At 40.2% G+C, this 27182-nt stretch overlaps 1 protein-coding gene across 1 annotated transcript; it reads right to left on the bottom strand.

Moving 5' to 3' along the window:
- Positions 1-1396: 1396 nt before the first annotated feature.
- Positions 1397-26482, bottom strand: HTRA3 (HtrA serine peptidase 3). Its single transcript, XM_056489119.1, has 9 exons — positions 25696-26482; positions 17719-17818; positions 15850-16072; positions 15004-15198; positions 12430-12462; positions 11659-11773; positions 5342-5390; positions 3604-3699; positions 1397-2384 (listed from the first exon to the last, which is right to left on the bottom strand). The coding sequence occupies exons 1-9, from the start codon at positions 26117-26119 to the stop codon at positions 2219-2221; spliced, it is 1401 nt and encodes a 466-aa protein (XP_056345094.1). The 5' UTR covers positions 26120-26482; the 3' UTR covers positions 1397-2218.
- Positions 26483-27182: the final 700 nt, after the last annotated feature.

The raw sequence follows: 27182 nt of genomic DNA, 5'->3' as shown, positions 1-27182 counted from the left end.
GCAACATTTTTTGATGAATAAGGAAATAGCATTTCCCTCCCTACACAGTGACTTGATTAAAAGGCCAAGGCATTTGGCAAGCACTAACAACAGTGTTTTCAATTGTTAATACTGCCGTGTCACTTCCAGTCTCTATCCCATATTGCTGTACTAGGAGTTTTGTGCAATTTATTTCAAAATCAAAATTTTTTTAAACTGGAAGACAAAAAGCTTCTTTTACAGGAAAAGCAGCTAATCACTCTCTAGGCTTTCTTAGCAAACAACTTCATGGCCAAGACCTGAAAAATTAGTAACAAACTCAGAAATAATTTCATTTCTTTTGTATTAATCAACGGTTACAAACAGACACCCCTCACAAACTGTAAAATGTTGGTACTAACATGGTACACGTGGATAAACAGGGCTTAACTTTGGCCAAGACAGCATCCTTCTTGCATCCATAGCTACCCTAAGTTCAGAACACAAGTAGGCTTTTTGCAAGTCTTGATGCTAAGGCTGTATCTTAACACAAAAGAATTGGAATAGTCAACAGGTACAACTAAACATCTTTGGTCTGTGGTGTGAAAACAGCTCTTTGTTTAGTGACAGCAGCAGGGTGAAGCCATCACTCAGGCACATCACATTTCTGTGACAGAAAGTAACACTGGTCATTTTTAAGAGGAAGGTACCCCCTCCACCTCTGAACTTTATAGCTTCAGTCCCAGCAAGCAGGGAACAGACTGAGCTTTTCTGCATGTAGGGCACTGCACAATCTGAAGATGCAAGGTTTGTCACACAAGTGAGTTGGTACAACCAGACAGTCTAGGCATGATGGCAACCTCAAGGGAACTGCTCCAAAGATTAATTCCCTTTTGCATCAGTATAACAAAGACATAAGAAACAGGTCTAGAAGGCACAGCTTGATGTGGAAAATGCTCCAGATAGAAACATTCTTCTGACTCTCTAGGAAATGAAGCAATATTCACTAAGGGAGAAGATACTTGTTTGGTCTGGGGTACCTAGGAGATCTGGATTCAGCTCTTAGGAATTTCTCTCCTGGGTTTATTACACAGAAGTCTCACATGCTCTATCTGTAAAACAGGGTTACTGGTGCTTCCTTTCTGCTTCTCATCACATACAGACAGAACTGAGGACAACAGGATCCCAACTTTGAGTATCAAGTGACATCAAAGCACAATTCATAAATATGGAAAAAATACAGTGAAAATAAACGACTTGTCTGCAAAGCATTTCTAAACATAGTCTAAATAAGGGCAGAATAATTATATCATCGGATGCAAAGGGTTTTCATAACATCAGGACCCAATTTTCTGTACGAAAATTTTCTCTTGGGAAAGCCTTTTCCAGTCAGACAGAAGAAGCAGGAAAGATGTATTTGTTTAAAAAGAGGTTTACATCAAGAGATTATTTGTGTAAACTTTAATCTCCTTACAGTAGAAACATACACAGACAAAGCCAAAAGTAGTGTAACAATTTTACAGCAAAGCTTACCAGTAAAAATGCAAAACAATTTTGTATCAAATTCTTAAAAAACTGTGCATTTTCTCAAACTTAACTTTGTTCAGCACATCGTTTTGATTTATATATAAGGCATTAATTCTATAAGAATCATTTACTATATTCCAAAAATCGCATGACCTAGGTGTAACACTCTATAGCCTGACACCATTTTCCTTCCTTTCAATATTTACAGATTTCATCTACCTGCATTGACATGGAGCACAGAAGCACTAAGAACAAATACAAGCTTTGCCAATAATAGGCTCACATTGAAAAAGTGATGGGAAAAAAAAAAAAAAGCGCTCAATCTTAAATTGCAATAGCTTGGGTCTGCTGCAGCCATGACTATAGTTTAAGAATAATTCCCCCATTTATATACTTGCTCACTTCCAGTAGTATTTGGATCTTTCAATATACAGAACTGAATCTGCTCTGCATCTGCAGGTACAGGAAATTGTACCCATTCCTACCAGCTACTCAAAATTTGTTTTTCTCCTTCTCCTCAGAACACAGCTTTTAGTTTCTCTGAAATTTAGATCTTCTATAAATGGCATCTTTGAAGTCATTCTAGCTACTATGTACAGAAATGGCTCAGGCAATTAAGTTAGTCCACCTTGTCATTAGTCAACAGGAAGTATAATTACTGTAGCTGTAAAGGAGGTATCTAGTGTTCCACAATAAGTGAGTTTAATTATGGTGAGAGCTTTCTCAATTCTATTTACATGACAACTTCAGGCTCAATGTTAAATAGCAAGTCATCATTTCCTCTTCGAACTTCAAGTAGTAGAGGTGATTCATTCATCACAGCCTCTTGCAAGTCACTGGAAGTCATCAAAGGACGCCCATTGACTTTCACAATAATATCTCCATCTTGGATCCCTCCTCTGCAAAGACAAGAAAATGGCAGTAAGGATGCATTCCATGCAGAGGAAAAGCACAAAGGCTATTCACCACCTCTTTTGCAAATGCAATCAATTTGTGTTTTAGTCTCCACTGAAGAGAAATTCCAGCGTTCTGTCTGTGAAAGAATAGCAGGTAGCACTTGCTAAATGCAAATAAGGCTCAAGTTATTTCACTGAGGATTTTCTTCTTAAACAACAACAACAAAAAATTTCTTATGTCTTCTACAAAACTACAATTGAGAAACAGAAAAGGCTTTTATCTATTATTGATTCACTTAATACTCAGTCCATTTGCAAGACCATGGTTTTATGCCACCAATACGTATTTCAAGAATTGAAAATTACAACCTCAACATTTCAAAACAAGTGATGTGCACCAGCTAAAGTATTGGGAAATTATTTCTCTTGCTGTTCAAATGTAATCCTGAATAGCTGCATTTATTACTTTCTTGAGATTCCTAAAATAATTTTTTGCAACTATTCTGTAGAACAGCCTCTTCCTTTAAGATTAAGCACTGTCTCAGATAACAGCTCTAACAGTGCCTTATGTGAATGCTATTCTGTTTCTTGCTTAAACTTAATCCAGGTTTCTGTTTATTAATATTCAACATACTTCACAAAACTCCTCAAATTAGTTCATTGTATTTGGGGTGTTCTTTTCATTTGCACACTGTTAGTGTTTCACAATGTCATTAAAGGTTGTAGTGAGGTAGGTGGGAGTCTCTTTTACCAAGAAACGAGTGACAGGACAAAATATGGCCTTAAGTTGTCCAAGGGGAAGTTTAGATTGGATAATAGGAAAAATTCCTTCACAAAAAGGGTTTTCAAACACTGCAAAAGGTTGCCCAGCAAAGTGGTGGTGTCACCATTATGGAGGTATTTAAAAGATGTGTAGAAGTAGGATTTAGGCACAGGGTTTAGTGGTGGCCTTGGCAGTTCTGGGTTCATGGTTGGACTTTATCTTAAGGGTCATTTACAAACTAATCAATCCCATAATTTAAATAGTTCTGAAATGATTCATTTTTGTAAAGGTGAGCAGAATCTTAGCACAAATATTTTAAACCTAAAGGCACAATTTTTAATTGTTTAAATTCAGATCAAACCTGGTATGAGAAAATCCTTGAACATAAAAAGAAGTATTACCTTCTAGTATCTCTTTGGATGTTTATTTGTTGTGAAGAAAATAATGTGCTCTACCTACCTATGAGAAGGTGAGTTTGGAACAACTTCGTGTACATAAATTCCACTTCTGACATCAGGAAAATCAGCATTAGTGTGCTTCAGTTCCTCCACCAAGCTAAAAGAAGAATAAAGTTATACAAAAATTGATTGCACTAAAATAGAATATATTCTTATTTATTTCAGCTTTTTGGGACAAAAAGTGAAAGACTTAATCATTTGCCTGTTGTTTTGTAATGAAAATGTAGGGGATTTGAACTTGGATGTAAAAAAATTACATAGATTTTTAAGAGAGGCAAAACTCCTTACTTGTGCAAAGCATGCTAAACTTAATGGTCTTGTACATCTCCTGCAATAATCTGACTTTGGCTCTTTGCACAGAGGGCCTTGTTCATGAGCACAACAGGAGCACTCTCAGGGACAAAAGGTTTTTCTGCCCAAAGAATTCATGCTGGTGACAGGGCAGAAATTTGCTAACTTTTTTGTTTCTTTTATTTTGCAAGTCATTCTTAATTTGTCTTTATCTAGAACAATAGAGTTTTTGATAACTCCAGAGAGAAGACATATCAGAGCTGGAAACTTCATTTTCCACAGGTTGTCATCAGCAATTTTTTGTGCATCACTTTCTAAAGAAAGAAGACAGGAACCCACTGCAAAATAGAGCCTCTACAAACATCCCCTCGTTTCAGAGATGATGGCATCATTTCAGTGATGACAATTGTGTACAGTATGGGTTAAAATCCATTTCTAGAAAGAAACATTTTAAATAAGGATGGATTACTGAGCTGTCTACCATGAAAAACCTGGAAAGCAAAATGGCTACACAGCTTATCTTCACTTGAATTAAGTACTGAGGAAGCAAACACAACAAGGGAAGTGGTCTTTTTCTGAAAACAGGCCTGCAGACATTTTACATGGCTTCCTTAGATGCTCCAAAAGCAGTAAAATCTCACATAGCGTTCACAATTCTGCAGAGAAACATTCTGAGCTTCTCTCCATCAGTGATGTTATTGCCATTACACTGATTCATTCCAGCTGAGGATCTGACCCTTCAGGGAGGACTGCAGGAGTGTAACTCAAGAAAAAAAGATGGCTTTACTACAGCCCCAGCTGGAAATTGTCTTGCTTAGTTTTGCAGTCTACTGCCACATTGGAAGCATGCCTACTGCTGGGAAAGAACATCAGCATAAGAGCCCTCATTTATTATCCAAGAATAAATCTGGGTAACAGCAAGCCACAAAGTGATGTGAGAGGGAAAATGCAGCAAAGAGCCAGAGGAGGGTGTCCATTTCTGGCTTTGTTAACATGGAGGTACAAAGCTTTAGTTTGGAACTCAAGCAACTCTTTCTAGTTAATGGTTAGGCACCAAACGGCTTCCACTGGCACTGATAAAACACCACCAGAGCCTCCATCAGCTGATCTGTCAGTGGCAGTCACCTGAAAGCACTGTTTTGTTTACATGTCACTTAAAACCTGGTGTAACTCCAGGTGTCCTTGTCAAGAACCAAAATCTGTGTTCAAGCTCCTCCTATTGTCCCTCAACTATCAGCAGGACATCCACCACTATCAGTATTTAGAGAATTTCCATGTATCAGAATATAGATTTCACCTACATCATTTAAATCCCTGCAGATTTCCTATAAGCCAGTGCCCACTTCTGGACCTCTGGAGATTTGTGATGAAAGCTGAATGAAGTCCTGAACCACTACAAACCACCTCTTGTGTGCATGAGCAATCAATCACCTCTCTGAGATACTTACGCAGGTGTTATCGTGAGCATTCTGATGCCAATGAAACGTTTCTTCCCATCTGAAAGGAACACAGAGGATATTTAAGAAACTTAGGCAAACACTGACAAAACTAACTACTCTGATGACCCAAAATACCTGAAAATTAAAACAAAATGTATCAGATTTTAACTAAACAACATCATGCACATCTGTACTAAAGTTTTTTGTTTTTTTTTTTAATTAGCCTTGGTGTACAGAATGACAATCCCTCTCCCTGCAACTAAGGGTAAGAGAGAAAGCTCATTTACACTCTACAAGTTTTTCATTCAGGAAGTTGCTGGATTCAGTCTCACATGAATTCAGTAAATAGGAAATTTTGTAACCAACAACCATTTAATCTGAAACCGGCCAAGACAATTTAAGCATATGATGTTCTTATTAAAATGTAGAAATGGAATCTAAACACATTAAAATTTCCACTTTTCAGAGAAATGGCAATCAAAATACTCACACTGATTATAATGCAAATGGCTTTTTATTTCTACCCCAAAGAATAAAAAGCAAGTTAAAAAAAAAACCCAAAACATGTAGACTTTTGTCAAAATGATCACAAAAGTACTCAGAGGGCTGGAGCACTGCTCTGGGCTCTGTTATGAAGATGGACTGAGGTAGCTGGGGTTGTTCAGCCTAGAGAAGAGAAGGCTCCAGGGACACCTTAATGAGATCTTTCAGTATTTAAAGGGGGCTTATAATAGAGGACAAAGGGTAATGCTTTCAAACTATAAGAGGGTAGATTGGCAGTAGGCATCAGGAAGAATTTTTTATGATGAGATTGGTAACACATTGAAACATGCTGCCCAGAGAAGTGGCAGGTGCCCCAGCTGTCAACATGTGAGGTTGGATGGGGCTGTGAGAGAAACCTGATGTAATGAAAGGTGTCCCTGATCAGTGCACAGAGGTTGGATTAGATGACCTGCAAAGGTCCCTTCCAACAGAAACTATTCTATACTTCTGGGATTCGCCAGGGCTCTGTGGAACTTTTAATGGTGAGGAGTCACTCCTCTAAGAACACCACATTTCTGAAGTTGGCTTTTAGTAAGTCATGATATTGCACAGCTGTGTTCTGAAAAAAAATGCAGTTTGATGACTTCCTGAAGTGAGTGCTGCAGTACTCAGTTACATCCGGCACGAAACAATATTTCCCCAAACTTGTTCCAGCACAATGACTTCACAAGATCTTTGAGTTTCTCCAGGTTCTCATATGAGGAAAAAGGAGATGTACACAGTCTTCTCTAGCTCTTACTCTTTCCAAGAAAAATATTCCCAAGTAGAGGACTTAGTTCTGAATATTATGCATGCCAAATATTCCCATTGGGGTCACTGAAAATGTTGACTACTAAACACTGGATTTACTGCACTCTGAACAATCCTGTATCTGTAACTGTCATCCATACTTTGCCCTGAAATGTTTGGCTCTCCACTATTTAAAAGTAAAATTGCAAGATCAAAATCAGCTATAGTAAGGGTGTCAAGAAGTTAAATTGCTCAGATTTGAAGTCTGAAGAGCTTTGGGCATCACCATGAACTAGCTCATGGTGCTCCTCCAGTTCCCGTGGCAGAAATGCAATTTTTCACTTTTTAAAAATACACAAAAATGATAATCCTCCCACCTGAAAAATAATCCCCTTGTCTAAGCAATGTGGACAGTTAAATAATGAAATTCCCTGAGTTAGGAATGTTTACATGAATGAAAAATGAAAATTAAAGAAGAGACAAAAGAAATTGACTTGGAAGAAACAAAACAGTAAGAATGAAAACCACAGAAGAAATGGCATTAGTGATAAAGGGAATTATTTTCCCAGTGGCTAAAGATTATATATAAACATAAAGCTTTAGAGAAAAAAATAAATCTTGCATCTACAGATTTATTCCTAACCAAAATTCTAATTCTACCTTCAGCTTCAGGCAGATCGAAGTATTATTTCACTCCTGTTCACACACTGAAATCCAAAAAAGCCTTCTTCCCTCTCTCTGCAGTAAGTTTGCCATACTGCAAATAGCAATTCATAACATAAGAGTAGGAGGCTATTGTATAAAGTAAAACTAAAAACTATGAACCATGCATTACTTTAGCAGAGGAGTACACTTTCCTCTCTTTCCCCTCTCCAGATATTTTGTGTAAAGTAAAAAAAATTAAAAAAATAAAAAAATAAATCAGTGCTTTTGTTTTACTAAAGTCCATTCCACTGAATTTAACCCAAGTCAAACACCTTCAACAAAAGCCAAAGTCTTTAGTAACAATGATCAGTGGGAATATAACTTTCCATCTTATTAGAAGTATCAGCAGAGACTGAACAGGCACAGACAAACAGTAGTAGTGTTCCATTCCCAAAGCAGAGGCAAGTGATGCTGGGGCTATGTCACATTGGGAGAACAGTATGTAGCACCTGGAACTGCCACTGTCATATTACATCTGCTCTGTGAAAAGAAAGTCTCAAAATCTGTCATTCTGGAAATTTGTGTAATCACAAGGTAAAAGAAAAAATAATTAGGAGAACTAGAATGAAGTGATGCCATAAATCTAAGAAGCACATCACAAGAGTGAAGTCCCAGCGTAGTTAAAAGAAGGTTCATATATTAGAAGAATCAGATTTTACAAATGTGAAACCATTGTGGCTTAAAGCTGGAGCACAGCACAGAAGAGAAAGACTCAAATCTCATCTCATTTTTTGTAAAAACCAGGCCAGGTTAAGCACTAATTCCAGAGGTACAAAGTAAAGCAAACCAGCCCCCAACCACAAGTTTAAACTTAAATCTGCTTAGTGTTAATAGAAAGTCACAAGCAGCTGACCCCAAGCATCTAGAAGCAGTTCACTATTCACAGAAATTTCTGTTCCACAGTAAGGAAAGCACTTGCCTTGCTGTTGAACTTAATTTATTTTATTTATTTATTTACAATAGAGATACAAACCAATTGAAGGCAGAAATGTTTATGACTTAAACTGTAGCAAAAAGAACTGATAAATCCAAATTAAGGGGTCATGTTCTCAAACTCCTATGGGCTTGAGTAACTCTGGTACAACATTTTACCAAATACAGCTTATTTCAGTGGGGCCATGATATCACCAGGACTTCCAAGTGAAGAAATGGATCCTGCACTTCTTATTCCAGTGCCAGGCAAAACTTCTACTTTTCTGTTAATTCCTTTTGCACCTAGCTCATCTTGCAGATTACATGAGCAGCCCTGAAAGCATTCAAGAAAGATATTCTACTGCCAAGCAGAAAACATGAAAACAGCTCAAGCTTATAATGCTGGACTGTGTGCAGTGTCCCTTTCATATAAACTGCACAGCTGAATTTAATCAGTGCTCTGAATCTATACTCAGCAAGGCTCCTAAGCAACCCTCGAGATTTGTGGTAATTATTAGGAGTAATAATCATTCAAATACAAAGGTAAGCATATTGTTTCAACACAACTAATACAAGGTCCTGGGGATATAAAATGAGGATTCATGTAAATAAGTTGTTGGGTGTGGCCAATGCAGAAGTCACCCATTTCCCCTTGTCCATCTGAAACAAGGTTTATTCACTCTTATGTTTACACTACATTAGAAGCCAAGCTGACATTTTAGGATGGATCTTCTCTTTAATATTTTGTCAAATTGCTGACTTATTACATTCTACTTTAAAGCATCTGTGTCTAAAAGACTTCTTAATTTTACTGTTCTGCTCAAGTCTAAACTAGGAATAGATAGAGCCAAGACCAAAATGGAGAAATTCCTTATAAAAATAACAAAAAAAAAAAATAAAAAAAAAAAAATAATTCAGTCAATGTTAAGTATGTAGTTAACTTCCAGAGGTAAACACAGAATACACAGCTGGTTAACACTGAGATACAGATGGAGACACTTAAGTTCATGCAGCAATTTAAGACTTTTAACTATAAGAGGGCATTAACCTTATTACTAGTAACCTCAAAATCAGCAAAGGCTTTCAGAACATTCAACAGACATCTCCATGAAGGCTGTGGCCAATCTTTGATCAAAAATACATTAAGTGCTATTATATATTACCAATGCATTAGGTAATATAGAATGTATAGATAACATAATCAGTGCAAATTCTTCATTTAAATTACATTCTCTTTTTCCCTGCTCTCCACTCCTGTTATTTAATAGATCAGATATTTGCAGTTATATATAATGAATGAGATTTTAAAAAATATATGCCTTCTTTATAAAACAGTTATCTGATCAACTGAGATTCAAAAGACTAGGGTCCAGCTTATTAAACAATTGAGTATCTACTATGCCAGAATAAATTTGGAAAGAGTGGTGTCCTAAGGGAGTGTTATCTTCAGGCAATATGATATTAAAATAAAAATGGTAATACCTATAAATGTCTTTCTATGACCTAATTGTACCATAAGGGAGGATCCCACTAAAAATACTGAAGCATAACTGGAAGAAAAGAAAACATGATAAAACAACCCTAAAATTCTGCTTACATAAGTTCATTATGCCAAAAAATATCAACTCTACAATAAACTTGAGAACTATTACTAAAGGCCTAAAAAATGCAAACTAAGTCTCAAATATGTGGTGAAAATATCTCCTAGAAACTTTCACTATGCATCAAGGGCTATAAATGACTGTTCTGCCATAGCAAAATAAAACATACTTCAAAGAAACAAAAGCTAAAAAAAATTGAAAAATAAAATAAATAATAAAATTGCCTGTGCCTCAGGATATTTGAAGCAGTGACAATCACACTGACACTAAGAAAATGTGAATCCTTTTGATTAGGGAATTATGTAACATGATTTAAAAAATTTTTGTACAATCATGGTATAAATGTAAATCTTTCAGTTTTTTCTTAGGGTTCTTCCATGGGCAAAGCTTAGCTGGGCTCATCATTCTGCGGAGATAAAGGTGCCTGAAGGAGCAAGGCAACTGATTTCAGTGGTGACATCCCTAAGCTTGACTGACTTTCCAGCCCCAGTTACCAGGAGATGGTGGGCTCTGCATAAGGCTTGAGTTCATGCCTCTAGGCCAGGCCTGCAGGCTGAGCCATTGCTTCTCCCTGGATTGGGAGGAGCAGTCTGGTTCTAAAGAATAACATCACTAATGAAACACCTGTTTGTTTCAGAAACCAGCAGTAAGTTAGAACAGGGAGAATAAATAAGTTTTTTTTGACATGTTGACTGAAGATAAATTACATCAGCTACTTTAAAATGTACTTCTCAGCATATAATTAACAACTTTTTTTTTATCTACTCCTCCCCCTGCCCCCAAATCAACAGTGAAACAATATAATTTGTGGAATTCAGCAAAACACAGAGGGGACCCATCAGGTTTGTGATTCTCATATATACAAGCAGATGCATCACTTAAAAGTGCTGATTAAGGAAAGTTTCTGAAATAACAGTATCTGAAGGCAAGAGTGTATGAAACAACCCTGGCATCAGGAACTGAGTGAACTCAGGAGAAGACAAGATTAATAACAGAAGATTCAAGAGAAGAAGCAGCAGCAGCCAACACTAATGATAAAAGATGAGTAGTAGGGTGTGGACAGATAAATTGGCAAGCAAAAGAGTAAGGAAGGTTTGGCCAGGATGAAGCACTGCTAGATCAACTTTGGCTGTGCAGCCTGTAGTATGACATCTAGAACAGGGTGACAGATGTGGTGCAAGCACATTAAAAAAAAAAGTCTAAAGTACTGCAGTTGTCATTGCCAATATACTTAGATTTATATGCTCTCTGGTGCAGAAGGCTTTCTTTCTTTCTGCCTCTCTCCCACCTTCCCATGCATTTCTTCATGAGTTAGTAACAGCCCTTCTTTCACCAGGGCCTGAGAGTCTGTCACAATATCTGACTGTATAGCACTGACATACATGACCATGATAAAATATAAGTCAGGTTCCATGGACTACACCTCACCTGTGGACAGGTGCTTAAAAAGATTTTTACCTTATTTTCTACAGTATACCTTAATCTTTTTGCTTGGACAATAAATGAAAAAGAAAAAAAAGAGAATAAAACTCCTTAAACAAGTGATTATCTGTTCCCAAGATCATTTGAGACTGTGATGATTCATCTGTGTCCTCACTATTCTCAGAGGCCCTATTTCCCATGTTTATACAGATACTGCCTGCTCTTTGGGGGTGTGAGTAATAAAAAGTCTCTCCCACTTCTGTGAGATTGTTTTCTATTTCCCAGTCTGTGATGCTTTGTAATGGAAAAGGCTGCTTCTCCTTTCAGTAACAGGATCCCAGACCCATGTCTTTTGGCACTTCACATGGATCAGGATAATAATTGGAAGCTGTCACTGTTCCTTGCAGACCTTACCTTTACTTTGTTTGTCCTGTGACTCTGTGAGAAACTGAGTGATACGGTCTGAAGGAATAGCAAAAGAAATTCCAGCTGTGACCTTCAAGGTGTTAATCCCAATCACTTCACCATCCTGTTGAGAGACAACACCCAATTAAATTTGTTCCTAAGTACAGGATTCAGCTCCCTGTCTAGCATTTCTTGTTAAAAGCTGGTGTAAGAAATTTTAGAGTGTTGTAATCACTCAAGAAATAAACACAGCTTATAAGGGAGGATCTGGGCTTTGATTCATGATCCATTTCACATTTAACTGTGGTGGCCAGAGAGATTACAGTACAGTGTGTTCATCCAAGGTCCATCCCACCACTCAGCAAGAGATTCCCTCTGCCAAGTGGGCAGTGAAGTCACTACTGCCAGTACAGCCACAGGCCACTGACCTGCAAAACCAGTGCTGATTTAAAGCAGTCTACTTTGAAAGAGGTGTGTGGGTTAACCAGGTCCCATCTCTGTTGTGCATCACAGGTTTCACAGTGTGAACAAGTGTAACTGCTCCTTCCAGAGCCCATATTCCTCACTGCTATGTAAAATTTTCTGTGCTCAATGGGGAAATGTTTTCCTATGATGTATGAACTAAGACCTAATTTGCATATTCTGAGTTAGCTTCAGGCTATCTGCCTACCATTAGCTAAATGACTGGAAGCTGGAATTACCTATGAATCTTTCCAAAAGAACAGTCTCCCACTAAATTGACACTAGCTCTTGAAACAAAACCAAGTGACATGGACTTACCAGATTAACTAGAGGTCCTCCAGAGTTGCCATACTGTAAAAATGACATAAGGGAACAATAAATTAATACTTTACTGTTGGAAATGCAATTCTCATTACAAACAGTACTTTTTTTGCAAGTAAATGAAAGAGAGGAGGTCATTTCCTAGGCAGCACTGACAGACACAATACCAATTACAGATGATTACAAGTAGGTCTTATCCTACCCCTTCAGCCCTCTCATGATTATAGGTTTTTCTCTTTCCAGAAGCAGGCCCTAAGTTAGGAGCCACTCTAAATAAGCAGACCCTAAGTTTAAGACATTGAATAGCTAAAACTAGTATTTTGATTCTCCTAAAGCCTGTCAGAACAAGGTTTTGAAATAATTAATTGTTATTTAAAGTTATACTTCAGTGACGTGCTCCTACAGTTTTTGTTTCATTCATCACTGTGGTTTGTAACACTGTCAGTCTCTCCTTCTCCACTGGAGCAGAATACAGTGTTTTACATATTTAATCACAGCATATTGCTATGAGGTAGCTACTACATAAGGATTGATTTAGTAACCACAGACACGTATGCCTCTTTAGGGAAAGCATAGAGCAGCTCTGAGAAGCCCAAAATTACCTAATACCTAATGGCCTTTAAAGGAAACATGCAACAGGACCACAGGAAATGAGAGTTGGGGAGGTTGCTTGTCCATCTTCATGCTGGCTCAACAATTTGTTTTTGAGTGAGGCCAGAGTTTTCGAGTAGGTTTGCAAAACAGCCAAGAGCAGCAACTTACCACTCAAAAGAAACAAAAGCTAAGTGATGTATGACAGAAAAGTGAGACACAAACTGTTTATACTTAGATAGCACTGGGCAAACTTTATAGATTCTTAGGAGAATAAAACAGACATTCAAGTTTATAAAACAGCTTCAAAGCTCAAATTTAAACAAATAGATCCATTCCTTATACTGGATCTCTCCAGTTACCAGAGGCTGCATGCTTGAAACCAAGAGAATGATTTTTCAGCCTTGCTTAGCACATCTTTCATTCACTTGTCTTCTGCTTGAAGGAAGTGAAAGACCTTCAGCACATGCAAGATAGCTCCATTTAGAACCTTATGGCACTTTTTTCTCCTGCCCTATGTTACTGCTGTCCCAACATTCCTCAAAAGGCAGCTGCATGCACATTCCTGCAGGAAAGTCTTGGCTGAGCCACAGGAATGCTCTGAACAGACCAACTCTCAAACTCCTCCCATTCTCAGGAGAAAACGAGTGCATTAGCTAAGCACAAAACATTCTTATGCCAGGGACCATCTTCATATTTTGGAGCCTCAGATGGCAAAGCAATTCAAACTTAGTATCATTTTCCTCACCTCATCTGCTATTACTCTTCCTTTGGTCCAGTGTTTTCTGACATTCTCCTATCCTTGTCTAAACCTGCTCATTAGCTTTGGAGGGCAGAAAATGTCTAAGTACATACACAAGGAAGGAGTCTGAACTCAAAAAATGTGTATAGGCAAGAAGTCAAGAATCCCATGCTCTAATTCTGTCTCCACCACCAATTTAGTGTGTGCTCCCAACTAACCCATTTTGCCTAAGTTTTCCTTATTCTCCTTCACAGCTGAAGAGAGTAATTCCAATTAAATATCTGGACAGGTTCAGTTCTGGGGTCATACAAAAGCTTTTTGAAAAAGCTCACTTTTATGTCATATCTTAGCACAAAAAACAATTACCCTCTTTTTTCCTCCCCACACAATTTCTTTCAAGTCTGTGACAATAACCATTTATAAAGCACTTTGTGTGTTAAAACACTCAGTTTTATTTCTTGTTATGTCAAATTTGACATTAAAGTGCAACAAATAAATCCTGAAGATGTTTTGTATCAAAGTGTAACAGATTTAAAGTATAAAATTTCAGGCCATTTCCCACCTCAGATGTGTGCAGTGCTCTTTTTAGGAGCAGTACAAGCTAAACACACACAAAGACTTCACTTAAGCTCGTTGGATCACTCCAAGCTGCTCTGAATGAATATTATTTTAATGTGTTTCTATATAACTTGCAATGCTAGGACCCTTAGCTCCAAACTGTACCTCAAACTTTGTTATTTTACACCTTGATTCTATAACAGCAACAGAACGCCCAGTCCTCTCCTTGTGTTCTTACCTGGGTGTCCTGTCATTAAATTGAAGCACGTACTCTCAGTTTGACTACTCCATCTGGTTCTAATGGATGGAGATGAAAGCAATTTTGGCTCTATTCTACAGTTTCCTTGACCAGAGCAACTCAGCAAGCAGATAGAGAAATGTTTTGATTTATTTCTTGTTGATACAACCATGTTATTGCATGAGATTTACAGAATTAAAAGGGTCTGGCCTATGCAGCATCCTCACAGACAATCTCTAAGGGAGAACTTTTGTTCATCATGCCCTTCACAACACTGCCTGAACACAAATTACAGACTCTGCACAGGCTTTTAAAAAAGAAGAGTTTCACTGGCGTTAAACAAAGCTGCTTGTATTTAGTGGGCTCATCTCTCCGGGCAGGCAGTTCCATGCTGCACATGTGGGGAGGGACTGAAGTGAACTCACACACATCTCATGCTCACATTAATGATGGCATCTGTCTGGATGTAATCCATGTCCGAGTCCCGCAGGCCCAGCTCTTTGCCATCTCGCTGAGCAGTGCTGACAATACCTGTGGTCACAGTGTTCTGCAAGGCAAATGGACTTCCAATTGCCACCACAAATTCTCCTGGCCTCAGATCAGCAGAGTGTCCCAGTAACAATACTGGTAGTTTTTTCTTAAGTAAACACAGAGAGAAAGAAATAACATTAGTTCATACTTGAAAATTATCTGGTTGCAAAGATCAAAAACTAGCAAAAAGTTAGGAACAAACACATTCCATTACATTAAAGAAAGAGCCACTCACTATCCTAAACCCAAAACTTATGCTAGGAAGGTTGCTGCTTTAAACTGTCTTCAAAAACAAACAGCTATCTGTAGTTCCTTGCAAATTCACTAAGGAAAAAAAAGGCATCAAAATTTCCCTGTTTTCCAGCAGATTGCTCCCTCCTGCTAGAAACAGCATACAAACCAATCATTGACCAGTTGTTGACTGCCACTCTCTCTGCACTATGCCCCACCATGCAGTCCATGCAAACTGGTACAAAGCTTAGAAAGATTAGCCTGGGTATTTAGGAAAAGATAGCAAAATTTTGCTACATATTAAATGAGTGCCTTTTTTTTTTTTCTTAGTTTTTTTACAGTTTCTAGCTCAGAAAGTAATTTAATTCCAAGATATGAAAAATTTTCAGGCCTGTATTTCAGTACATTGTTTTCCACAGATATTTCTAAGGAATCCTTAAACACATATTTTAGCCAATCACTTTGTACAAAGTGAAAATAAAATAGAGTTCCCAAATGAAGTAGTTCTTCTGTTTATGTCACTCACCTTAGGGTGAATCTTTATTGTTGCAATGTCAGATTTCTTGTCAATGTCTTTGATGGTTGCTTCATAGGTATCTCCATTCTGGAGCTGGACCTTCAGTTGTTGTCTCCCTGATATTGCATTTGTGCTTGACACCACGTGGGCATTAGTCACAATTAAACCAGAATCAGACATAATAAACCCAGATCCACTGGAAAGGGGGACATTTCGACCAAAGAGAGGGTGCCTGTACAAAAATCAAGTAATTCTGTGTCATAAGGGAAATCAACTTAAGATTATATTAGACATCATTTACCACCTCTCACCCTGAGAATTACATTTTTTTTAAAAATTACATAGAATGAATCCCTTCCTGAAAATGGTGACTGGTTTTAGTCAGTCAAAGAGATAGGAACTGAGATTTACAGACAATCAGCAGTGTCCTTTCCTTTGGTTTCCAAATCTATCTTTATAGACTACCTTGCACAGAGGGTAGGTGATAAAGGAAGGAGAAGGAGCCCATCTGATCCCACTGGTTATCATTCTATACTGGAAGAGAACCGTGACAGGAAAAAATGAACTGATTGTCTAATGGGAAAAGGGGAAGAAGGTGCCTTGCATCTAGACAGTGTCATAAAGGAAGAGATGAGGTCTAAGAGGATCATGAAGCCCAAATGCAGACTGGCTAGAAAAAGCATGTCTGGAAACCAAAAAGACTAGGAATGTGAAAGAAAAAATAAAAACCACTAAAAATGGGTAATAGTGGTGGGAAGCATACTGTAATACAGACAGATAAGATATTATACAAACTGTTCAAGACATTATTAATTTTCTCTGTGAACAGCTGCTGTGATAACCTTAGATTATAAGGGGAACATAAAGTGCCTGTGTAGCAGAAGACAAGAAAAGACCCACAGTCTTTCTTCGAAGACATGGTCCCTGGTTAGGATATTATTTGAAAGTTCTGGGCTATTTAGCAGTGAACAATTGGAGCCAATCCCAGGAAAAATATCAAAATTAGCACCCAGCAAGCTGCTGGGCAAACATTTACTTATAGGAAAACAACAAACAATCTTAACTACATATGCAAAGATCTTAAGCATCTTCAGCTGTAACATCCTCTCAAAGGACCAATCACCACATGCATAAAACTATGTCTTCTGATATACTTGTATACCTTGATTTTGCATATTAAAAAAGCCTACAAAAATTATTATATCTGTGGAAATTGAGAGGACTCCAGGAAGAAAGGTATTCACATGACAGAGGACATGCAATATTTGTAGTAATTGGTTCTGACAGCAGATTGTTCTGAGGACTCATATTTAAACTTCTCAGGTTGTTTTGAGCACTCAGTGTTGATCTTGCCACCTCAGCTGCAGCTTCAGCATCCTGAATATTGGTAGTATTCTGGTCAAGAAATTTAGTGCATCTCTTCCTATCAGAAATAATTTCTGTGCTTATATAGGCTAAATGTCCTCGACATTCTACCTCTTAATGCTCTTCCTGCCAAAATAAAATCATCTCTCATTCAAAGCTGAAAAAGTAACAACAAGCCATTTTTATTCAGCTTACCATCTGAATATATACATATAGAGATATATATATGCATGTATATATTTAAACTGAGATAACAAACACAGTCCAACAAGCAAAACATTTTAGTGAAGGCTGAAGAGACCTCCAAAGATGAGATCTGTTTTAGGGTAGACAATATATATTGCATAGTATTTTAAGCCCATTAGAATAGGTCTACTGAACATGAAAAAAACACTGGAGAAATGGGTTTATGTTTTAGAATATTTTGTGAATGTCACAAATTCAAAAGGAAAGTTAGTACACTGTAGAGCTTTGTTAAACAATGTAACTAAAACAAAGAATTGAGTGTGTTACCTGAGGAAAAGTTCAATGTGCACAACTGCAGGCGCAATCTTTTCTACCACATCAGCTATGAAGTTGAATTTGTATCTCGGGCTGCTGGACTGTAGGTGACCTATACTAGCAGAAAGAATTGTTAAATATGTTAATATGTTAATAAGACAATACATTTTTTTATCAAGTAGGCAAGATGAACCTGCCTTGAATTGGTTTGTTTAGAACAGTTTCCAAACAGTACTGGAAAAGAAATCAAAGTCGTTAGGATTGTTCAAAACTTATCTTGCATTCTGCATGATCCTGAGAAAATTAAACATAAGCATCACTTAGCTATAAGTTATTTTCTTTGGAAGTCTACAAGCTCTGTCTTAAGCATTTTTCTGAGGACAACTACTTGTTATTATCCAAGACATATAGGGTCATAAGGTAGGCCAGGCTGGAAAGAGCCTTAGGAGGGCTCTAAGCTCTACCTCCTGCTCAAAGCTGCATCAGCTACAAAGGGAAAATGAGCTGGAACCTGCAAAACTCCAAGGATGGGCACTCCAGAAACTGCCTGGGGAATCTGTCCCACTGCTTCCCTGTCCCCCATGATGTCTGTTTTTGTTTTCTCAAGTCTGAACTTAAGCTCATGTTCCAGCTCATGCCTCTTGTCTCATCCTCCCATTATGCCCCTCTGTATGGATCCAGCACACAGACAGGCTGCTCTCAGGTGCTCCTGAAGCCCAGTACCTTCAGTTTCTCCTCACTGGAGATATGTCCAGTTCCCCCCAGCCATCCTCACATCCTTCTAAACTCACTCCAGTTTGTCAATGCCTTTCTTGTATTGAGAGATCCAAATCTGAATGCAGTATTCCAGATGTGGTCTAATGAGTGCAGAGTAACACAGCTGCAGAATTTGGGAGCCACAATTAGAACTTCATTTCTAATTTTTTATGTAGACACATCAGAAATCTGCTTTAAATTATAACATTTACACCTAAAACCTGCAAATTCACATTTAAGCTCGGCCCAGCAATAGATTACTAAAACATCTGACAAAAGCCAGTATTTTGCTACATTAAACAGTACTATACACAGCATTCATTAAGAGTGAATATTATAGTGGGAAATTAAGATCTTAAAGTAGAGGAGAGAGGAATAGATAGCACTGCTTGTTCTAAATGTCATATTCTCTGCAGTCCCTGATACACAGAATCAGTTATATCAGCACACATTCAAAGCATATTGTAGGGGAAGTATCACCACACTCAAATAGCAATCTTTCTTGTTCACACCCTGAACTTTAACTATGGGATCTACCAAAGGGAGCAAATGACTTGAAGAAACCAGACCAAGAAGATTAGGAATTTCTTCACAGAAGCCTGCAAGTTCTTTATCCTGTTACTGGACATGAGATTTACTTCTGAATGAAACAAAACCCTGCCTAAATTTAGCAAGCTAGATTTATGTGATTCCAAATAAACAAAAGGAACAGCTTGGCAGGACTAGATTCAGTCTATTATTTCTATGTACATTCTCATGCACTCTGAAAAATCCCTCCAGCCAATTGAATGTGCTTGTTCCAGTGCTTAGTTTAAAAGAGACACCACAAACAAAAATCACAGAGGACAGTCAAATGTAAGCACTGTTATTTGCTTTGCTCACTAGGCCACTGAAGAGTTATCTTACCTTCAGTTCCCAAGCAGCTTGCCTGCTTATGCAGTATATCCTTTGAAGCCTACTGACATGACTTTGAGCACTTGCCTACACAGCAAGTGTTCACTGACAGGATGTAACATTGCCATCACACTGATCTTAACAGACATGACCGTGCATCAGCTGGCAGCTGATGAACTAGCACAGAACTGGGGGAAAACTGGGGATGAATGCAGCCTTTCAGTTGGTGTAAATCAGCATAGCTCTGTGTGAGTCAGGGCAGCTAAAGCCATTTACATCTTCTAAGTGCTCAACTGTTCTGCTCAGGCCAACTGGATACAGCACTGTACATAGTCAAAAAGCACAGGAGCATGGCTGCCAAAAACCTCAGGTGTGGACCACTCCTGAATAGCCACCAGGCAAACATCATGGGTGGCAGTGGCTTTCCAGGTGGGATTTGGTGGAGGCAGACAGAAAGTATCTGAAAGAAGTAGTGGATGAAACATGAAAAAAGGTGAAGAAAATGAAATTCAGCAATACACAGAAGAGACTAAAACTGAAACTATGCTTGTCCTCTTTTCATACCACAGTGAAAATACTTCTCTGTCTGAGAAGAAGCCTGGAACCTCCCTGCTGGGTTTAGAAGACAAGAATGCTCAAACCTGAAAGAAAATCCAAATCTACACCAATATTAAAGGGAAATCTGAAACAAAGGAGGATCAAGAATAACAGACACCCAGGCTTTGACAAAAGGCATGCCTGAAGATCTGGGCAGATCAGAGATGAGCTGTTTTTCCTCTTGTGGTGGGGACCAAACACTGGTGAAAACTGACTTACAAAGATGAGATGCCTTCATAGAACCTGATCTTTCTTGAATCCTTTTCTGCAAGCTGGCAATAATGAGAACCTTTAAACACATTAGATGATGTGCCAGGAACTCAAACTATGGACGTGGAAGATGTAACTGCACTCACATTTGCTCCCATATACAGCACTATTTAAGTGAGTTGAAGTGCTGGTTATTATTAACAGCATTTTAATGCATAATTGCTAAACTGATGGTTTTCACCAGAAGTTCTCAATACACTTCAAAGGGAAGAAGCCTGGGAAGCTGAAGAAGGAGGCAACATCCAACACTGACTATACTGTATAATGTCACCCTGAACACAAGTGTTGTAACTGTAAAGGTAGAACCCACTCTATAATTTGTATTGGTTGCTAAACACTAGCTGCTGCTACTGTCCTTACTAAAAGAGAAAGTTAAATATTTATCTCCCTCCTTCATAGTCCTGCTGCCTTGTGAAGCCCCACACAGCCCTCAGATCTCTGCTGCACTGAGCATGTAACAGCTCTGAGCTCACAGCACCTTTGTGGGTTTTGACCCATTGACTCTCTGAGATTTGTCACATAGTTCTTCAAAGGTCTCTCAATAACATGCATTATTCTCCATGTTATTACTGAGTATTCAAAATCATCTCACACGAAGGAAATCTAATTTATCTTGGCAAAAAGACATAATTTAATCCAATTAACCATCTGTTGCATAACCAAGATTTCAAAGGTGCTGCAACCAGGCTGTACTTGAAATAAAACCCAATTTATGCTGTATAAGTGCTTAGCTATCTATGCACTTCTTTGCCAAAAAAACCTAGATTTCCCCAGTCTGCTCCATAGCCACAAATCAACCAGATTTTCATCAGCCTTGAACTTTAAGCCTATCATTTCAAGTGATTATATCTTCAGGTCTCCAGCTCCCTTTGCAGAACACTCAAAATCCAGATTTCAGGTAAATGCATAAAACTGGAGCTGAAAATTTTCATTTTCTAAAATGTCATCTTATATTTCCAATTTTATGGGCTCCAACTACACTGAATTCAAATGGAAAAATCTAAATCCCTTTCAGGTAGAAGTAGTCTTATTATCAGTTTAAGATTTTTCCTGGACAGTGATGTTATCTACAGCTATGGGTTCATTTAATAGAGGTTTATTTACTTCCTTGCAGAGACAATAGACTCATTCCAATCTCATTAACACTGCTGTAAACCAGGAAAAATGCCAACAAATCTGTAGAGTTAACCTAGTATGAAGAGAACTGGAAAAAAATTCAGCAGAAATAATCATTATAATCCCACTGAAGACAATAAAGCCAGACTAATTTACATTTGCAAAAGACTGAACATTTCTGACTATCTGCCAACTTAGTCCCTGTAGAATTAAATCAAATCACATTCACTGCTTCCTTAAAGACAATACATTGTATTAAAATCCACAATTTTATATTCATTAAGAATTTGTGAGCCTGGGAAACTCATTCTTTTAAGGCTGTTTCCCCATCCCCCTTTTAAAACCAGCTTCAGAAAAGATCTGTGCACTCAGCAAAATTATTATGTCTAAGGGAGGACTGCAACCTGGCAGATCTGATCACCAGGGATAAACACTGTCCCTACTGTGCTTTCATGGAAAGAAATGAAAGACAAATAAAAGATTATAATGTCTCTGCTTAAAAAACAGAAACATCTGCTGGAAACATAGGTTCATGGGCAGCTTTTCTGATGAATTCAGCATTAAGATCAAGTTGCATAGCTGTGCACTGACCATAAAGCCTTGGTGAGTTTAATGCCACATTATGGTTCAGGCAACTTGTTTGTACAATGGATGTCTACTGTGCACAGATGAAAACAATTTGGTGAACCAACACCAAAGTGGCTTTCTTGTGCAATTCAGCAATCACAAGGGCCAGACAGCAACAGACTGGCACAAGCCTTCTAGCACAGCCACCACTCTGGCTTTACAGGCTTGGTATTCCTCCCTTCCAAGTGACCCTCACGAGGAGATGCAATAAAATATCCATTTCCTGTTACCTATCCTTTACAAAGCAGTGAAGGGCTCTACTCTGAATTGTACACCAAATACTGTACACTACCATCCTCACCTTCAGTAACTCAAACCAACTCAGGCATAAGGAAAACAACCAGTGCAGGAATGTGACTGAAGTTTGTATTTCCAGCTAATACCTTGCAGTACATTTCCCTAAATACAGCTGCAGGCAGCTTTAAGGCTTTGATGACAAAAACACCAGCAGGAGACTTCTATTCCTTACTTGGCCAAAAGTAATCATAGACCCAGTTGTTTCTCTGTATCTTCAAGGTTATGTACAGGCACACTCCAGACATCTCACATAGAACTGTGTGCAATGACCCAAATGTTGTCTTAGCAAAATGAACTTTCAGGTTCATATCTTGCAAAGATCTGACTGACTTGGGTGAGTCTTAACATCATGACCCCTTTCTGAGAATGACCTCAGGTTAAGAGTGCAGAGGACAGTAAATGGTGTCAAGTCCAGCCTTAAAGGTTTTCCTATTAAGCTTTTTATTTTCCTTGTTCCATTGACAAAAGAGAACCTGTATTTAAAAAAAAAATAATAATTTTTGCTTCCATATCTTAGGTAAGAAAATACAAATCTTTTGACGTTTAAACTCTTTTCACAGAAGCTATTTGCAAAATAACCTTGCAGGGAATTTAACTGCACTAAGTTGTACTGAGAGATCAAAACCAGTCCTTTGTTCAAGAAACAAGTTGATTGAATGTAGATTGCAGGTGACAAAGTGAATCCTTTGAGATGTTTGACATCTTAGCAGATTGATACGTGGCATTGTTAAAAGCTACACTTGCTGCCCTGAGAAACAGGGCTGTATAAGAATAGATCTTTAATTACAGAGGTTGTCCTCCATAAGTATTTCTTCAGTTACTTACATGCTAGCTTGTAATAGCTTGTCATTACCACAGTAGGTGACAGAAGGCATAAAAAAACCAACTGCTTAGCAATATATTCCCAAACATAAAAGTCTCTAGTGTTGAAAAAAAATTTTTAAAAACCCAGTATTTGTAGCAGGGAGTTTAACTTTGCTCAGGATTTCTGCAGACTGCTCCTATTAGTATTTCTGAGAAGCTCCTGGGCACTGGAATACTGCAGAGCATCAGTTATGGAGCTCCTGAACCTCCATGTAGTACACACCCCATTTAGTCCACTTTGTGTAGGACTTGCAATTTGGCATGGTGCTCTTCAACCTAATCCAGGACTTCAACAAGGAAAAAAATATTCTAAATTCTGACAATTTTTCAATTACTATTCAGTAACCTTGTCTACCTCCTTCCTCCATCCTTTACTACCCATGTTTCATGCATCCCTATTCACCTGACTGCTGTCACTAGGAAACCATGGCTAAGTTTCTCAGTCTGCCTGGGTTTATCACAGCCAGAATCCAACTCAGCATCAACATAAGCAACTGAAAAAGGAGAGAAGTAGACATTTCAGGAGCAACTCTGGGTCTGTGCATGTTCTAAAAAGGGCCCAAATCATACTATGTGAGGCTTCTGTTATTTGAGGTTATTTTAATACAGAGATGGTTAAGTAAAACTGCATTTACTTCATAACGAGCTTATCCCTTCAAACTCTGAGTCATCTGAGGCCAGGCAAGAACAGGAGAAAGAGAAATTTGACAGCAATTTTAAACTGTCAACTTTCTTCCAAGCCTCTCATTACAGCCATTGCACGTTATTGTTTAAACAAAACAAAACAAACAAAAAAAAAAATACCATAATTGAGTTCTATTCCTGGCTCAACCACCAACTCAGTCTGACCTTGGGCAAGACACTCGGTTTCTTTGAGCTTCAGTTTGTGCAGCTGTAGAACTGAATAAAAAAAATTAAATCTTAACAGAGAACCACATGCTTCATCTAAACTGAGGTTTTCTGAGACAAAAAAATAAATCCAAAATAAAGTGAACACTAAAAGAGTTGCTTGGGAAGAAAAAAAAAGCTCCTGTGCCCCACAGCTTCAAATTCCTAAGCCTATTAACATTAGATTTGGGTGGATTCCTTAAAGAAAATGTCATATATACCAAATGCTGAGCACTCAGCCAGCTCTCAGATGCAGGCCAGCTCACACATTTTGGTTAAATATTTTGATTATTTCACGTGGGTCAGTTTCAACCAAGTTTTACGAGTACTAAAGTTAAGAGATGCTGATGTGAAAAGGTACAGGCAAAAAACAACTCGTAACTACAAAATACTGAAGAGATTGAACATTGCAGCTTCAGGCTGGCATCTGGAACAATTTTTGGCTCTGACAAGATACTCTGGAAGGAACTCCAGGAATATCATCTGAATATCCTCCCGCTCTGAACTGGTTTTCCCTTTCCAAAGATCAGGATGTATATGAAGATCCCCTATTCACAGAAAGCCTGCAACAGTAGCCCTTATTCCTTCTGAGTCCTCCAAATCATTTTAGCCATGTTTGCTATGAATAAACAAGATGGTGAGTGATTCACCTGACATAATGAAAACATTAATGCATGTTTTAAAACTCCTCTTCTATGGGAAATGTAGCAGAAGCAAACCCTTAGAACAATGTATCAGTAAGTATATGGAAAGATACTGCCAGTATTAACACTTCCATAAAGAGACACCTTTTAATACTAATAGGAAATTACTAGCATAAGAGATTACTAAACTTCCCGAAGTTAAATCACCAAGCCTGAAGTTGTCATAGCATATCACAGCATCTGAGCAAAAGCCTCAACACTTTACTACAACCGGACCATTTGATAACCCGAGTATCAATATTTTACACTATAAAGGAGGTTCTCAGGCTTTTATGTCCCTACTTTGGGCTCTACAAGACTACAAAACGCTTAGGGGAAGAAAGCAAACCAGGCAGAAGACTATGTTTTAGGTGGTTTATCTAATACTCAGTGTTTTTTCTGCTCTGACAGGCTTTAAGAGGCATTTCCTGATCGGCCTGCCGGGTGAATGCGATAACACCCGGCCGGTGCCGGGGCTCAGGTGCTCAGTTCGCGCTCCGTGCGCCCCGCACGGTGATTATCCCCAGCACCGCCCGTGTGCGGAGCGGTGGCACCGGCAGGACGGTGCCCTGCCTCGGAAAAGCTCTGTCCTGCCCTGCTCTGTCCTGCCCTGCCAGCCCAGCCACCTCTGCCCATCTCGCTCCCATCTGGCGAGCGCGTCCGCCTCTTGCCCCAGCAGCAACCTGCGCCTCACCGGGGCAGCCCCAGCCGCGCTGCCAGGGAAAACCTCCCAAACCCAGCCCAACTCCCAAACCTCCCAAACCCAGCCCAACTCCCAAACCCAGCCCAAGCGCACACCGAGCACGGAGAAGTTCTGCTGCTCGGAAAGCACCTGAGCATCCATTCCGCACACCGCCGGTGTCATTAGCAGCTGGGTGAAGTGCCATGTCCTTGGAGGTTTTCAGGGTCCCTACAGCCACCCAGGCCACTGAAAGTCATGACTTTCTTCACCCTGGAAGCCACCCCCGCCCCGCGGCAGGTCCCACCATGCTCCTACCCGATTCACAGGCTCCCTTCTGGACCTGGGCGACGGCGGGCAGCCCGTGCTGCAGCGCCTTGCGGCTCACCGCCTTCAGCTGGCAGATGTTGTCGTAGGTGCGGCCGTCGCTGCCGCACACCTGGGCGCTCAGCTTGCACTGGCAGACGCCCTTGGCGAAGCGCTTGCCCATGGGGTAGCGGCAGTCGAGGCTGTCCCCGCAGGGCGGGTCCTCCTTGCGGCCGCAGGAGTCCCCCTCGCCCGCGGCGCAGATGAGGCAGCAGCCGCAGCGGTCGGGGACATACCCGCTGGGGCAGCTGGGGCTGGGGCACTTGGAGACATCGCAGCGGGCCGGGCACTTGGCGCGGCCGAGCGGCAGCTCCGCGGCGTGCGGGCCGGCGCTGAGGGACAGCAGCAGCAGCGGGCTCAGCAGCGACACCCGCATCCTCGGCGGGACAGCGGCGGCGGAGCGCGGAGCGAGCCCGCCCGGCCGCGGGGCAGGAGGCGGGAAGGTGCGAGCGCGGCGAGGGGAGGGGAAGGCGGGCTCTGTGCACACTCAGGACAGCGCCCGCTGCCCGGCAGCGCTTCGGCGGGGCAGGCCCGAGGGCAGGCCGCAGCACAGGGCCGCGGAGTCGCGGGCCCTGCCGGACGGGCTCCCGGGGCTCAGCTGGCCGGGCTGAGGCGCCGAGCCATGGCACGGAGCGCCGGGGCAGCGGAGCGGGACGCAGCGGGGAGGCGGAGGCGCGGCAGGTTTTATGTGGGACGGGCCCGCCGCCCCAGCACAGCGGCAGCCGCGGGCGGGCAGGCTCCACCCCGGGCGGGACGGACGGACAGACGGACGGAGCGGGGAGGGTCCGCTCCCCTCATGTGGGCGCTGCGGGGCAGAGCCGCCCCTGTGCTGGTAAATCACCGCCCCGAGCGGGAGAGCCCCGGCGGGAGGCTGAGGATGTGCCCCCATCCCGGGACACGGGGGCTGTGGGGGCCCGGCGTGGCATGAACAAACGTGGATGTGTTACATGTGAGCGCCTGTGACCTCTGGGTGCAGGGCTAGAAAACCATCAGCCGCTTTGCCTTCCCTCGTACGTGCCTTTAATGTCACCGTTAATAAGGCATTGTCGCCACTGCCACCCAAGGCAGTGCAGCATCGAAGTTTGGCCTCTCTTAGTTTGATCTCTGTTGTAAAGTTAAACACGCTCTTGGACACAAATCCCTATTCGCAGGTGTCGGAGCAGAGACCCGAGTAGCTGAACATAGTCCTTGTAGCCACTTTTTCTGCAAGGCATCATGGCATATTGCACTTTCCAGCTGCCAAAGTGGATCTACGGGGCTCCCCACCATCATTTGCTTCAACAAAAGTTTGAAAGTATTTGGAAGTATTGCCAGAGCCTTAATACTTGAGGTTTGGAGGTTTTAAAATCTATTATTAATTACAATGTATTCAGTAAGACTGTCAGGTGGAAGAGAGCATCTGTCGAGCTCTGTCAACTGGTCACCTCCACAGTCTTCAT

Source organism: Oenanthe melanoleuca, chromosome 4 (assembly GCF_029582105.1).
Source record: "Oenanthe melanoleuca isolate GR-GAL-2019-014 chromosome 4, OMel1.0, whole genome shotgun sequence".
Lineage (NCBI taxonomy): Eukaryota > Metazoa > Chordata > Aves > Passeriformes > Muscicapidae > Oenanthe > Oenanthe melanoleuca.
This window is presented reverse-complemented; position numbering and strand designations above follow the sequence as displayed.